This window comes from Genypterus blacodes, unplaced genomic scaffold (genome assembly GCF_046128005.1).
Source record: "Genypterus blacodes isolate CSIRO-AG114 ecotype Tasmania unplaced genomic scaffold, CSIRO-AGI_Gbla_v1 ptg000067l_1, whole genome shotgun sequence".
NCBI lineage: Eukaryota > Metazoa > Chordata > Actinopteri > Ophidiiformes > Ophidiidae > Genypterus > Genypterus blacodes.
In genome coordinates this window covers 15,359,842-15,376,497 of record NW_027466879.1, presented here as the reverse complement: position 1 = coordinate 15,376,497, position 16,656 = coordinate 15,359,842, and the positions used below count along the sequence as shown (strand labels likewise).

Sequence of the window (16,656 nt, the reverse complement as noted above, 5' to 3'; positions counted from 1 at the left end):
TGCGTGTATGCGTGTATGCGTGCATCATTTACTAATCACAGCAGTCTGTAATCTCTTATTTTGGTGCCATCTTAATGCCTGATGAAATGAAAACAGACATCAAGCTTTTAATCATCATCATTCATTAAGTTTTTGATTAACATGCATTTAACATTTCACTACTTTTCACACTTGTGTGTGAGGCCACCGCTTACATAAATGATGACTCACTAATGGGAATCACAAATGATTATGGTGATGAACTTAGCCTTTCACCCTGAGCCACACTTCAGTTGACAGAATTTGAGAGTGGTGATGAAATTTAAATTGCAGGACCTCAGGAAGCACGCTTTTATTTTTTGTGAGTGAATCGTTCTTTCTAGAGTTAAATCTATATGGTGAGAGTCATAAGGTGTGACTGCACCATATGGATCCTGAATAGTGACATTGATGCCAAACTATTTCTCCTTTGGAAACATGTCTCTTGTGACTATCTGATATTTTTCGTCATCTTTCAGCATTTTAGAAAATTTGTTCTTAACCACAGCTGTATGCATTTAATGTACTTAAGGCTTATTATTCTTTGGATGACCTAATTCTTGTTCAACAATGACTGATATGTGCACCTCCTACACACAACATTGTACAAAGAAAAATACACCTATGTTAAATTGAATTGGTCTGACGCATGGCAAAGAATATGAAAAGCCCTAATATAGCGATCCTTTTCACAATCACTTAAATACTGAATAATACCTGTATGCCATTATGATGACAGAACTCAATGTGACTGAAACCTCTTAGTCACTGGGATTCAAAAGGATAACATGTATGTAAGTGAGAGATGATGTCATATGGCTCTTGTGATTCAGCCCATTCTGTTTCATGCTAATTTATATTAAGAAATACATGATGTAAAAAAGTACGTTGTGTACTTCCACAGTTTCTCCAAATGAACAAGACATCAAGTTTTTTTTTCTTTTTACTCTTTTTGTTCAAAGGTGCACTTTCTAAAAATGCAGTGCAATGTAGCATGAAAAGTAAACATGAGGTTACACAAGCACAGCACCGTTAGCCACTGTACAACAGTGTCATGTAAAGATACACTTCAGCTCTTTCCATTCCTGAAAGGACCAACAAGAGTTTTCATTCAGGTATCAATATACCTTAAACCCTTAAAACCTGTTGCATATCAATATTTAGGTTTTACTGGGTACAATTATTCCCTCTTTTTCTTAAAAGGATGACTAAGAAGCTTTTATGTACTTCACTTTAACCTAAAATGTTTCATTTCTGACTTCCATCTAGTACAACTACTCTGTGCTGGGATGATCGCTGGATTCACAAGACAATGAGAGAATTCCAACTCAGGTAAGCTACCAGTAAGAATAACACTGTTGTCTTAAATCTGTTACATCCAGGATAAAAAGGAGAGTTTTCACAACACGTGAGGGAGTCAGTCCACAACAAGTGATCACAAGAAGGAATGGTGGCTTTAGAATTACACATTAAAGTCATATTCATGGTATTTTCTGTCTCTGGTCTCTGAGGGTGTTATTCTACTGAGGTGTCATCAATCAATTTTCCATCTCTCCTTCAGCGCCTGTGTTTAAGATTCACACCCTAATCCTTTTTTAATTCAGGCTTCATGGTGGAAAAAATCTAAAACATTTGATCAGGACACTGAGTAAATAAGAGACCTGTGTCATGGAAAGCTATTTTTGCTCATTTATGTCAACATCTTTGGGAGCATCATCAGCTTTTGGTTTATCGGGGGATTTGCTGCCCTCTTGCTCGGCTTTCCTGGGAAGTCTGGGGCTGCTGCCTGCTTTCCTGCCGGCCTGGGGGCTGGAGGAGCCAGCAGCCATCTTGCGCTGAAGTAAGGGACTCCTGGAGGCTTTGGGCTTTGATGGTGTCATCAGAGAATCTATGAGCTTTAGAGAGCGCAGGGTGAGCAGACCGCAGAAGTAATTACATCGGTGCTGGGAGACAAACTGCTCGAACACATTAGGGTTCCCTGCTACAGATAGACCTTGATACCTGCAGCAATACAAACAAACAGTTAGAGTTATTGCAATATAATTGCTAATTCCCTGTAAAATAAGTTGCTATTTTCACGTCAGCAACAAATTACAAACATACTTACCCTGTGGCTTTCACACTAATTCCAACACTGGTGAGCTTATTATCAACACCTGCAAAACAAACACATGCAAAACAATGACATTTTCTGTTCAGACGAAACAATGAGGCACTTCAAAATGAAAAGTCATTCATGATAAGTTCACAGAATCTAGAGAAACTAAATCATTTAGGAGAAGAGAGTCTGCATAATGAAACACACTCATCTCTAACTAACACATGGTGAATGTGAATGCTTGTTGCAGAGGAGGGTGAGCCAAGAGGATGAAAGGGGGTGAAGAATATATAAATGTTCACATGTCAGCCTACCTTCCAGATGAGTGAGCAGCAGGTTGCCACTGGTCCACTGAAAGATCCAGTGTTGCAGGGTGCAGCACTTCTGTTCCACCTCCGAGCCGCTCCGCATGACCAGCCTGCCTGTGTGATCCAGTGCACAGTATTTCACATAGACTCCCTGCAGATCAGTCTCCACTGTGGTGTAGGGCACAGTGTTGGCCGGGCGGTACATCATGTAGACCGGAATCACCCTGCGGGAACAAAACCAGTCACCGTGACATCAATGACCCAAAGACGAACGGCAACACTTCATATACAGACTCTACTCACTCAAGAGTGAGGCCGAAGTTTTCAATCACTCTCGCCTCTGCTGTAAAGATTTTGCAGTATTCCCGAGCCATGTTCTGAAATCTGCATTGCTATATGGGAGACATGGAGAATCGCCAGTTAACATAAGCACAGTGGACCTATAAAATTTTATTATAATGGCTGAAAACCTTATGGGGGAGGCATGACTGGTACTCCACCCATTCACATTACTATCAAATTTGTGACCTTTCTATGCAACATATCTATATTTAAAACGTCATGAATAAATTATAGGATCCAATCTTTTGCCTGAGACTGTTGATGTGGGTTTGGTGCAGTTTTATTAGAAACAAAAGTAGTTTTTGTTTTTTTAAATACCTCTTTAGTGATTTCCAGGTTCCTCTCTATAAGGTTGTTTTCTCCTTTTCCCCCATAGGTGATGGGGCTGCATGCTTTAATGATACATGTGTTGCCGGACTCGAACACAGGCTCCAGTCCGTAAATAACCTTCGCCCTCCACGCTTTGTGAGAGCAGCCGTCACCAATACGAGACTGCTGCATCATGATGCGGCCGAAGAATTTGCTGCCCCAGACTCCAGCGTCGGCCACGCCCCTACTGAACATCAGTGGCATCATTTCGACTTCTTCTCCAACTGTAGAAGAGAGTATACTATGCTCGTTAAAGATGACCAGGATGTGACATAAGTTTGTGGACATGTGATCTAAACATACATATAAATATAAGAGCTCATCTTACCACCAAGATCCTCACGCAGGAACATTCCAGCCAGGACTGTAGAATAGTGAAACAGAAGATAGAATGAGCCTAGAATGAGACTACATTGAGTCTTTATGCCAATATTGAAAAAATACATACTATCTGCACTGAGTAGAAAGTCTGTTGTGTCTGTCCCGTATTCATTTGTGATTGTGCAGCCATATACACCACAGTCCACAGCTGATGCTTGAACTATAGCGAGATTTACTGGAGTTTCATCTGTTCCACTGAAAAGAAATATAAAGTTTCAGAATCATATTTATCTAATAGCACAGAAGAGTTTGTATTACTTATTCCCTTCAAACTTGGATGGCAGTAGACTAAGGGAGGGGCCAGCTTACTCTCTGTTAACGTGAGCGATCTCTGCTTCATCTCGGTACCATTTGATGGTGCAGTCGCTGAGAACGTTGAAGAACTGGCACCACAGTTTCAAGTGTCCCGACGCGTCTGAATAGGACTCGCCTCGGATCTTCCGTATGACCTGAGGAGCTGTAGGGGGAGATACGCCGACACAGACAGAGCATGTAACAGATATAAACACTTTCTCATGCTACCACATGTCCTCCTCTGTCATTAGTCTGCGTCAACTTTGAACAACATCAGAGAACATTTACTTTAGGTTTAGTGCTACTGTATGTGACTCCTGGTTTACAGTCGCAACTCTCAGCCTCACAAATCTTACAGCCTTTTTGGAACACAAGGACACACAGGCTGTCAGTAAGGATTAGGCGAGGTGAGGCTGTAAGCAAATCCAATCCCAGCCGCTCCACCTATTTCTGTTTAATGTTTGCCCCAGATGATGAAGGAGCTTATGAGACACTGGGAGCTCGTACGTATCAAACACACAAAGTCACATTTACATGTACGCGACATACTGTATATTTTCTTGTCTTACTGTGATTAAGGAAAGAAAATATGAGTAAGTCAAATACACGGAAGGAATTATTAGGATTTTGTGTGTTGTGTTATCAGTAGTCTGCCAGGTGAGGAAATGAATGCGTAGGCGTCTTACTTCTATTATAACATTTACATGCCTGAGTAAATCAATTTGCAGTCTGATAATCTCGTTGTTACTCTGAGTGAGTCTACCTGCTGGCATCTCAGTTATTACCCTGTAAAACTGTCACCTACAGGCCGCAAACAATGTTACAGGATTGGTTATGTTTGTTTGTTTGTTTGTTTGTTTGTTTGGACAGAGACATTGTCGCATTGTGAATAGCAGAAAGCTACAGAGTGGTTTGTCCTTCTCCTTCTGTCTATCTTTGTTGTGGGGAGACGACAGGCTTTACCTTTGAATGGGTCATGCTTATCCTTTTCTGCAGGTTTTTCTTCATTTTTGGTGATGCAGATCTCCTCAGTGGGCTGTTGGCTTGGTGCTGGAGTCTCGGGTGTCATCCTTCTCCTACTCAAGAGAGGAGAACGCTTTTCTGCCGGCCTGTCCATTTCACCTCCTGGTTGAAGAAGAGGGGATCGCTGTGATAAGCTTGGAGACACTGGAGGCACTGGAGAAATTGAAGACACTAGAGACACTGAAGATGCTGGAGACACTGGAATCGCTGGAGTCTCGGGTGTCATCCTTCTACTCAAGAGAGGAGAACGCTTTTCTGTCGGCCTATCCACTTCGCCTCCTGGCTGAAGAAGAGGGGACCGCCGTAATAGGCTTGGAGACACTGGAGGCACTGGAGACACTGAAGACACTGGAGACAGTGAAGATGCTGGAGACACTGGGATCACTGGCGGCACTGAGAGGGTCGCGGGACTTAAAGGAAGCTTGCCGCTCTGGGGAGATGCTTCCTTTTTCTGAGCTTGATTCCTCTCCGGAAGTGAAGGCTCTGCGGCCTCCTCTGCCTCTGCCTTGGGTATTGGGATTTTGCGGCGGGCTCCAGACGCCAGTTCTTGTGGGGTAGCAGATGGGATGGGAGATACATTTCTTTTTTTTAACAATGGACTTGCTTCCATATTGGAACTAGACGCGTCAGTCTTCAACGTTTCTTCAACCATCGAGCTCTCAGGTTGAGTCACAGGAGGGTTCAGTCCGTGTATTTCTTCACTAGTTCCGCTTTTTATTGGAAGTTTTGATACATTTTGTGTACTCTCACTTGAAACTGGGTTGTCTTGAATAACGGGTGCAATTGTTGTTGCTATATCTTCTTTAAATCCAATGTCTTTGCCTTGAACATGTTCTTCATAACTATTCTCCAAGGCAGCAATTTCTGACTTTTCACTGCTGTCCTGTAGGGGAGGTAAGGGTGCTGCATCCTTCTCTGTGACCAAATCTGTCTGCTGTGTCTCATGTTCTTGACTGACACTCACAGTCTGCTTTGAATTTGCTTCAGATCCATTTGTCATTTCCTCCGTTGGTGCAATAGGTGACACGGGGGACATTCTGACATCATCAGTCCCAGATCTCTCTTTCATATGATCTAAAGCGAGTGCTCCAGAATCCTGGCCAGTGTCCATAACACTTTCATCATCATTTTGGACATTGCCAACTGGTTTTGTGGGCTCTTCAGTGCCCACAAAACCATCTGCGACAGGGATAGCAGGGATCGCTGTGGGCTTTTGCAAATCCTCCATATTTGGTGAAGTTCTGTCTAAGACCTGCATCTGCTCCTGAACAGTTTGATTGAGTTGATTGAAAACCTCCATGAGTGTAGCCCTAATGCTTGCGATAGGAATATGAGGTTCCAGTTTACCTTTGCTGTCCTCGTCTGTTGATTGTGGACATCTTTCTGCGGTCAGACATTGTGAGAACAAGGCGAGTTCTGATATTGCTGCTGTAGACTCCAGAGCTTTGAGTTGTGATCTCAAAAGTTCAGCAATAGATATGACCTTCGCTACAGGGCTTGGGATTTCCGCATAGCTTTTTATTTGTTGCTCGGATAAATTTGTGTTATTGATACTTTTAATCTCTTGATGTTGTGTAATGGGGGGAATTGGAGTTTCAAAGTGAGTTGGCCTCAGATTTTGTAATTTGGAATGGGTTTCGTCTGCCGTTTGTATCTCTGCCTCATTCTTCTTCGGTTCCTTACAGACATTTGCAGTGGTAACACCAGCGTCTCTCTGCACTGAAGTTCTGATCTCGTCTCTTTCAGCTTTTCCCCTAATATCTTCAGTAACAACATCCACCGCCATCTTGACTGGGTTTTCATTTGGCGGCAAACTCTCAGCCCCCACTAATGACCTACCGACCTTGTTATCCTCTACTTTCTCATCAACTTGTATTTCTGCCACCTCAACAGTTCTCTTGGCTGTATCAACTTGGCTTTGCTGGGTGGTAGGTGAAACACAACACCCTTGGTTCTTCTCACCATCACCAGAGCTTCCGAGGGGTGACTTTTGTAGGTCTGTCGAATGGATCGCATGGCTTCCATTTGATCCTCTGGAATGATCCCATATGTCCTGTGTCATTTTATCGACGGCCGCTTCAGTGGTGCTGGGGGGCATACGAGTCTGGGTGTCATCTATTGTGGTCTTGCTTTTTGATGGAGTCTTTTGTGGCGGTGATTTGTCAATCGTACGCTGGGCTGGTGGCGGCTCGAGGTTGACAGGTGCGTCATTCTGGCCCATCGTCGTACGGGCCCGAGTAACCTTGGGGCATAAGCACAAGCAAGAGTTTTCCATGCTGTAAATACTCGTACTCTTATCCCAGGCTATGCTGGACATGGATAAACACATGTAAGTTTAATGACAGCAACACAGTAACCAGCACAACAAACAGGCAACGGAATGGGGACACATAGCGCAAAAGATAGAACAGAGAATTGTACATAGGACGGCTTAGTCAGAACTACAAGCAAGCATTAACTGATATGCAAACGATTTTACGAAATGAGTTGATTTTGGGAGCAGAAATATGTCAAAATTAGTTATATTTTGTACTTTTTTAAGGATTTTTGCTGTATCATGTCTGTGGCATTTGAATGAATCCTGTCAGAACCCTGCTCTCAATAGAATTTCTGTTTGCAACAAATCAAACCTATATGTATCTATATGTGTGATGCAATAATGAAAATCAAGACTTCTACAGACTTTGAGATGACTGTGGACCTAATAGGTGAACACAAATCTTCACCCAAAATTGGCTTATTTACAAAACAATGTCAGTATCACATTCAGAAACCTTTGACTGTGGCTTTCCAGTGAAGAAGGTCCAAAAAGCACAACTTCATTACATACCAGATTCACTTTTAACTTTATTTTTTGAAGCTGTCAAAAAAAAGCATGTCATGGAATATATTTCTTAAAATGTTGTTTTCTTCCATTAATAGGCACGTATTGTATTCAACGACTCAGACCAAAGCCTCTATCATGACACAGCAGGAAAACAAATCTATAATGATACACACTGTAGAAATTCAACCTCATCCAGACTGAAGGCAAACACTTCTCGAGACTCACGCTGCATGATGGTGTCATATTTCTGGTGTATTATTAAGTGAAATGTTAGCATTGCATATTACTCTGAGTGCCTTTGCATAAAAACAGTCTAAATTAGCACTAGGAGCTACCTGCGTCATAGATGAGTTCACTCCTGGATTAAGGAAACCATCATATGTTTCACACAGGGGTAATTTATCTTCTCTCTATCCTCCTCCTTGTGTTTTAAAACCACGTTTTGGTCAGAAATGTGTTTTATATTCCACCATATCTGCTGATTTCTGCTTTTGCCCCCTCAGTCTGATAAGGGTGGGTCTGTACACAACAACACAAGCTATTTTCAAGTGTAAGCATGGCCAGAAAGGAATGTAAATAATTTTAAGTGGCGCTTCAGCCCGGCAGTGTTTTGTCTCAGCTATCAGTTCTTTCAGTATCGAGCCAGCTGGCATCGCGTTGTTGCATAATCAGCACCCAATAAAGGGTCTCAGTTTAAAGCACCTACAAGTTAGAATCTTAGACAACTTTCGCTTTCAAAACAATGTGATTTCTTCTTTCTTTTTCTCATTATAATAGAATAAATATATTTTCATGTATGTTTACCTCAATTAGTTAGGGTCATAATAACATCTAGTTAATTTCACTTTTATGTCAGAAGCTTATTTTGTTTTCTGAGACCTGATTAACATCCAAATTCTCTCTATTTCATGATTTCTGTGTCAGTAAATAGTCCAGAAGGAAAGAAAATATTGAAATACTATATACACAGGATGTATAAATAACCCCAGATGACACACATATCAATTTCCAAACAGCAGTAATTTAAAAATAAATGTATGAACACGAGTAGGAAGTATAACTTATTAACTCTTAATACTACTTAATACTCTGAATACAAGGCTACAATATTAGTGAATATGTTATAACCTTAAATTGCATCAGACAGAGTTCAGCGTTGCTCTTCTCTCAGACCTTTGAACTTCACATTGAGCCGTTGCTGCAACACATAAATATCCCTGTTGGGTCTGTCAATGTGTGCGTCATTTAATTCTTGTCACATAGCAGGGCACACTTGTAAAACCTATAAATAGCCTCAGCATGCTTATGTTAGTGACAGGGCATCAAGAACCCATGAGCTCATGCAAAAAAAATGGTGGCTCACCTCGCTCTGCGGCCCTGGCTGAGGCGTAGACGCATTCTTTAGGCTCGGGCTTGTTTCCTTCTTAGACGGCTGATCGGCGGCCCGCTTGCGTGGCGGTGGCTGTGGCGGGAACGTGTTCTTGCGTTCACATGGTGCGTTCGCTGTGCCAGACCCGGTAACGGTTACTACCTCCTTTTCAGCTTTCCTCGTCGGGGGAGCGAGCTGACGGTGTTTTGCTGCATCTTCTGGTTTAGAAATGTCCTTCGTCACTGTGCTGAAGGGTTGTTGGGTTGATGTTTTTGCAGGGACTGATTGTCGTTGTGTTGAGGAGCTGTGAGTTTGTTTCTGCATTTCCAAACTTTCTTTTTCCTTTCTGCCTTTGATTTCCTTCTTGTGCTTCCCAGCTGATTTGTCTTCAGATGGTGGCACAGCATGATTTGTTGATTGAGGAGCAGTAGGAGGCCATACTTTCTTTGAACGCACGGCTCCATTCACGCATTTCTTTCCATCTAGTGAAGGTGTATCAACAAGCAACGGTTCTTTTGTTGATATTTGACATTGTCCTGTCACATTTCTGGAGTCTGAGACGGATGTATTAACATTACTCTCTACTTCCATAACCTCTTCCACGTTCCTTTTAGTCTCTACGGGCTGAGCCTGAGCTGCAGAGGTTGAGGTCGAGGCCAAGGTCGAGGTCGAGGTAGATACCTTCATCCTTCTTTCCTCAGGTGTCCTCTCTGGAGCATCAGCCCTCATCACCTTTGCACTGGCAGAAATCTTTATCTTCTTCTTCACAGACGGTGATTTGGATTGTTGCGTGGTGAAAATCTTCTGCCCAGAGTCGCATATCCGCGTCACGCCGCTGTCACTGATGTCCTGTCCATTAGTCATGGCAGACACGGCTCCGTTAGTTATGGGGACTGGTTTTTCATCCGCCTTGCCCACACTTTTCTCCTGTAACCTGCTCTCTGCCTCTACAGCCACAGCCTCAGGGTTCACCTCACGGCTCTCCATCTCCAAGAAGCTTGTGGTGATGAAGGAGTCCATGGTGGACCTGCGTTTCCTCAGCGTTCGGTCTGGGCTGATGGTTCGCAGTTGTTCCTGGTGCTCAAGTCCCTGGTTCTCTTTACCGTCCAGCTCTCTGCGTCTGTTCTCAGCTTTTTGTTTTAATTTGCCAAAGTACCGCTGGTGGATCTTGAACTCGTTCATGTCTCCGACCTCCAGAACCCCAGAGCAGGACACGATGCCTTTGCTGTTTTTGGCAGATACCTGATATATAGCTGCATCATCCACAGTGCAACTGTAAAGAAAAAGCTTTAGTGGCTCTCATTAAGGTTCAATCTTCACACAGACAAACACACAGTCTGTATGATTACTTGCACGCTATACTATGATTTAAAGTATGTCAGAGATTGGAATTAACCGTGTTCACAGTACACCAATGATGATTCATGCTGGTTTCAGTCCGATTATGGTGTTCACATGATGTTTGAAACAAATTACATATTGCCTAATTTGGAGCAGCATATAAACAAACAAAGATGATCAGTTATATTTATCATAATCAGGAGATATACGCATAATCATACATACTTGTAAATGTGAAGGGAATGGTTTTGTCCATTACGGAATACTTCATATTTAGGCAGTCCACAGTATCTGTCTAACTGCTTATCGTCTTTATACCAAAGGATTTCAGGAGTCGGGTGTCCTAAAAAATCAAAGCAACAATAATAGATATTTACATTACATATACATAAGATAATGCTTATAATGCTTTAACCCGTGAGTGGGTGGTTAAGCAGAGTTTACCTGTAACCGCACAAGTGAACTTCACGTTGCAATTATTGGACACAGCTCTTGACTTCAGCGTTGCCTCAAAGAAGGGCTGTGTCTCCTCTGTTAGCTGTGCCATTACACTGCTGAGGGTGCTCCTGTACACACAAGGGACAAGATCAGGCAATTGTTATTATGCAGATATCAGCAGTTTTCCAAGTTTGAGTCTAAAGACAAAGGTTTCAAAATAAGAGTTGCTGTAAACATTTATCAAATCCTGAGCGACATCCACAGATTTAGCTGGTTACACATTAGATCAAGCTCATGTAATAACAAAACATCAAAACAAGTAGTTGTAGATCTGATGTTTCGGAACAAATAACATATATTCTCATTTGGTTCATGCTTGGTTTATGTGCTTGTCAATCAATATTTGGGCTGTAAGTCTGGCAGAGTTAAGTAGGAACGAGAAAGTGACTGCAACCATGACAGGTTGAGTTAATGTTTACATCTCTTTAAGCTTTAATATCATTTTATTAACAGCAATTAGTGAGAACATCCTTTGTTGAATTCATTCATGAAGCCGAACTGGAGCAAAGTTGAGGGGCATGAGGTTGCCATGGTGAGTGAGACACAAAACAATGATGGACTTTCCTAGGCTTTGACAACAAACTCACTAGCAGACACTGTGAGTCACATGGTCCAGTTAGTGCAGGTCAGACTGGATAACCCCCAAATCTCAGCGATAACAACAACAAGTACAACTGATAACATATCATATACCCATAAGTTCAAATGAATTCACATGAACAACATCATCGTCTATACTGTATCCAGCATACTGAACCATCATAACATGTACAAAAAGGCAAAACATCAGACAAATTAAGTAAGTACAGTGCTCACTTCACTGAAAGTAAGTAATTATATTAACTGATGAGGCCTCGCGTGCGTATTAAAAGCACTGAAAACTATCCGGGTTGCTCTGACGTGCAGCCGATCTGTGTCTGGTGTTCAAATCAGTTTCAGCGTTGGGTCACTGCACTGTTACACTTCACTGCGTGTCACCCATCAGTAAGCAAACAAAGACAGCCACACTTTGAAAGCAGATACAGTAAATGATGTGTGGCTCGTTGTCGTACACTTTGTGATGTTGTTTGTTATAGTACAAAAGAAACATTACAATTATCAAGTCATGGTAAAAAGGGGAAACAAAGATGTGCTCTTAATAGATAATAACGTGAATATTCAACTCTAATATCATTTACTTAAACATTTCTGGGGTAAAGCACATGAGCAAATCTGTTTTTAATGGCCAACAAAGTAATACAAATAATCAAAAATGTAGTTTCCATGACTCCCATAAGTCGCCTCTCAAAGGTTAGTTGTGTTCTTATGCATGAGGGTGCCATTAAAGTGTTTACCCTAATGGACAGCATTCCTTATTCTATTAACAATGCCCCAGCATCTGTAGGCACATTATAAGTGAGATAATGTCCATAAACAGCAGTTTATTTAAAGTTGGGGCAGCCATGATAGTAAAACCAATGTGTCTTGAAAGAGTTTAAGAACATTCAGTAGTGTTTGCTGTGTTACAGTGAGCATGCAAGGGAGCAACGTCCCTGTGAGGATGATTGACACACTTTGTTAGCGGGGGGAATCTGTACCTGGTCCCCGGCCTCACGTTGGAGAGGTAACTGATGCCGCCGGGCCGGCTGATCCCCACAGCATCGTCCCCATTGCTATAGCTGAATCGCCCATTTGCAGAATAGGAACGTGCCATTGTCCTCCTCGAACCCATTTTCACACCAGACTAAGTTATAGACAAAAATGAAATCAAATAAATCCAGGGGATCAGAAAGTTTGTGATGTCACTTGTTTCTTTTCTGAAACAAAAACAGACAAAGAAAGTGAAATTATTGACATGATAAATTCAGGATTAGAACAGAGGACAGGGACAGAAGAAAGTTGTCTTATTGTGTATTATATCATGAGAATTTGTTCCATAACAAAGCTGAAAAAGCAAGTGATGCTGTCAGCTGAAATCTCTTTTCCCATGCAGTCACATCTATTATTTCCAGTTATTAGTTCTAGTTAGCAGTTAACTCACCATTCACAAGTTTCCTTTCTTGCTTTCGACAGACACGCCACCACAGCACTGACTTGAGGGGCAGTGATTCCCAATCAAACATGAGCATGCGTATGCTGCTGGGCTATTTATAGTCAGCCTGCAAATAGGCACAAGAGCAAATCACTCTTTGCAAAAGTTGCCTTTGAGGGATTTTTTCAACACCGATTTACTGGCTGAAAACTTTTGATTACTGGTCTGTGCAAAAACAAGGGACATCCTGATCGTGAAAGAGCCATCATAACAGTGCGTGAAACACAAGGTCATCCTGCATTTGTTACTCCCCCAAATGGGAGGAGAGGACTTAAAAGAGAGGGTGAAGGCTTGTTGTATAGTGTTACAATTGGATTACATGAGTCTTGTTTGGAGAGTAGTTGGCTGCCATCCTCCCCGAACTTATTTGTGGTTGTGTCTGGGTGTGGCTTTTAGTAAAGAATCATATGAACCTGCCCACCAGGAAGATGAAGGCCCCACGTTAAGTCCATTAATAATAATAATATATATATGAAGGTTTGCCAAGAACATCTTTTAAGGATGATGCAAAACAAAACAAGACAAACTCTTCTATTTAGAATAAATACATACATACATATATGTATTTGTTATACATTTGTGTTGGTGAAGCTAAGTTCTCTGGCATGCATTGTCCACTGCCTGACAATTGCCCGAGATCCCCATGAGGAAAAGCAGTAGGAATAGAACAGCCTTATATAGACAGGTCCTACTGAGAGCCAGACAGATATGAGCACTTGTGTCTTTACACAACTATGCGTGCATGCACGTATACCACACACAGATGTACAGACACACCAGTAATCAGCAGCTTGCTTTCTCTTTTGCTGTTCTGTAAGATGCTTTGGTGATATAAGGGTTGGTCTCCATTTAACACCATTCTATCCTTAACACTAGGACCTTCTGGGTGTGAGGCAACAGTGAACAGTGACAATAAATGAAAAAAAAAAATACACACACACACACATATATATATATATATATATATATATATATATATATATATATATATACATAATAAAAAATAAACAAACAAACAAACAAACAAACAAACAAACAAATAAATAAATAAATAAATAAATAAATAAATAAATAAATAAATAATAATAATAATAATAATAATAATAATAATAATAATAATAATAATAATAATAATAATAATAACCCAATTCAGCAAATTTAGTTGAGGACTATGTGAGCAGTGCTGCTAAAAACAAACAAACAAGTGCAGGCAAGAGCTACTTGAGACCAACATGTTATAGCTGTTATCTTAAGGAATAATTTAGTTTACAGATTTCCTTCAAAGCATTTATTTAGTATTTTCAGCTCTGGTGTTACTACATATTCTCATCATATTACACGTGCTGCTGCAGCTATATTAACTTCTCCTTGCCGTCATTGCTCTTATTTTTCAGTTTCCACCTTCGCTGCCAAGGAGCTGCTGAGATACTGACTGCAATTTGTAACCAAGATCAGATGAGACCCAGAAGAATTCGCTCTCACTCATCAACAACAATAACACCTCAGGCGAAAATATAGATACGTAATAATGAATCACAGACACATTGGTATTGATATTTTCTATACATTTAAGCAATATAATTAATCGGTTACTAACAGCATCTCAGAATAGATCCCTCCATAATTCACACACAGCTCACCCCCCTCACACTCTCCCATGTGTATTCACATACACATATAGACATGCTAATAGACTTGTACCATGTGGGCACGTTTGGCACGGCCGCTCCTTCTGTAGTGGTCGGGGAGGGCACAGTTGCCTCAGTGTGGTGTGGATGTTCTGGAAAGGGTGTGTACTGCCAGATCAAAGCACAGCAGGGGATGGAAACGCTGCCCGAGCTGGGAGACACAATCACATGACTTGATTTGAGAGCATGTCCCTGTAACATGTCATGGCTGAATATACCCCTGATGGCTTGAATAAACTTATATCTGTATACCAGCGTGTTTACGTTGAAGCCTAAAAAGGATTCTGCCGCAAAGTCCAACGTGGATTTGACCCCATGACCTCCTAATGTCACACAAAAGCTTTCCAGATAACGATTTTACTCAACTCCTCTTTATATCTGGTCACAATCTGAACTCAGCCGGGTTATGTTAGGGGCATAACTCCACCACGATTACCTCTCTATTGCTTCAAGCTCTGCTATGTATAGCTCGTCCCAAAATCCCATTGTGGCTTAACGTGATAGATTTATGGAGGGACTAACAGAATGATGCGCAGCGATATTACAACCTCTGGCTTTGTTTATAACGTTATCGATCTTTCGCCAGTCTAATTGCTCAGCATCATAAATAGAAACAGGGGTACCGACGGGTTGAGTGAAATGGCTGCGGGTCCAGGATGGTGAAGGACGAGCTCAGATCTATAGAAGGTCGCTGCTCTGGATTATGTGCTGGGGACAAGGATAGAGCAGAAGGTATGAGGCAGGTTGGACAACTGCTACCTCTTTAGTTTCACTGTGGCATTCATTCACCCTTTTCCACTGATGTCTAATAAACTGTAACCTTTCAGGGTCTGTGCCTGGACCACAGCTCATCGCTTCCTCTTTTATCTTTATCTCCACACAAAAGAGAGAGAGAGCAAGCTACTTTTGTTTTCAGAGAACAATCGTAGTCAGTTTTGGTGTAAATTGACTGACACCTGCCCTCTGTTTGCCAAAACAATATTGGAGTTTCGTTTTTCTGTACAATTACACAATTGTTCCATTCTTTTTGTCATGAGCAGGTGTTCGCTGCAACATAAGGCAAAGCGGCATCATGGAATGAATTTGTGCTGGGATGTGATAACTTTAAGAATTCCAATCTCATTTTTGCTCATTGGTTTTATTTGTTTTTAGTGGTTTACCCCTGAAAGGAAAACCAGGTGGTGCAGTGGCTTTGGTGTTACAGCAAGAGGGTCACAGGGTTTGAATGAGCCCAGGGTCTCTCTGGGGGGCCTCAGCCTGGAAAAGGTCTCTCGGTTGAAAATTGAAATTCTAACCTGCCTGCAGGAGTGAATGTGAACATGAGACTCCAGATGTCCAGCGTGTCCCCTGTCCTTTTGTCATGTCACGTCTTCTCTTTAGAGGCGCTTCAGTTTTACAGATTTGTAAGAAAAACAAGTCTTTTGCATAATAATGTGCCAGCTCAATCATATCTACTTTCTTAATACTACCACAGTATTGGGAATTAATAGTTTGATATCAAAACCAGTGCAGCAAATTAAAAAAAATAAATCACTACTATTAAAGCTCCATGTAACACCAGCTGCAGTGGAACATGCTGATCTGAGCCAAATGGGATATTACTGCCAACAGATCCAAGATGGTTGAAGTTCTGAGGTGCAGACATTTGTAGCCTGTGTGTGCTATGGTCAGCACTTGATCACACACCAGGGAACATAAAATATCATGATTTAACACTCACCTATTAACCATTGCCTCTTATAATATGGTTTTAAAGAAGTGTAATGTTTGGTTTCCCGGGTTGTCAGGCCTGTTTAGGGTGCCTTGATACCCTGATCCCCCTTTCCATTCTCACGCAGTTGCAACAGCAGACTGTTTTGATGTTTGAGAGGTCTCTGTGGAAACTGAACTTGGCTTTGTGCAGCAGACTGGCCTGGCACTCAGGGTTGTGACATCATCCTCTGGATATTCGTACCAGTGTCAGCTCAGAGGAAGCAACAGAAACGGGAGAAGACTTGACCTCGGCGGACAGCTGTGTTCCACCCCCGCG

General features: G+C 41.7%; 1 protein-coding gene across 1 annotated transcript; it reads right to left on the bottom strand.

Annotated features, from left to right (window-relative positions):
* Positions 1-1,117: 1,117 nt before the first annotated feature.
* Positions 1,118-12,579, bottom strand: alpk3b (alpha-kinase 3b). The gene is made up of 14 exons (XM_076156061.1): positions 12,446-12,579; positions 10,815-10,936; positions 10,596-10,713; positions 9,024-10,302; positions 5,263-7,075; positions 4,774-4,977; positions 3,826-3,973; positions 3,584-3,711; positions 3,464-3,499; positions 3,085-3,359; positions 2,728-2,816; positions 2,431-2,648; positions 2,126-2,174; positions 1,118-2,019 (listed from the first exon to the last, which is right to left on the bottom strand). The coding sequence occupies exons 1-14, from the start codon at positions 12,577-12,579 to the stop codon at positions 1,695-1,697; spliced, it is 4,938 nt and encodes a 1,645-aa protein (XP_076012176.1). The 3' UTR covers positions 1,118-1,694.
* Between the last annotated feature and the right edge of the window lie 4,077 nt (positions 12,580-16,656).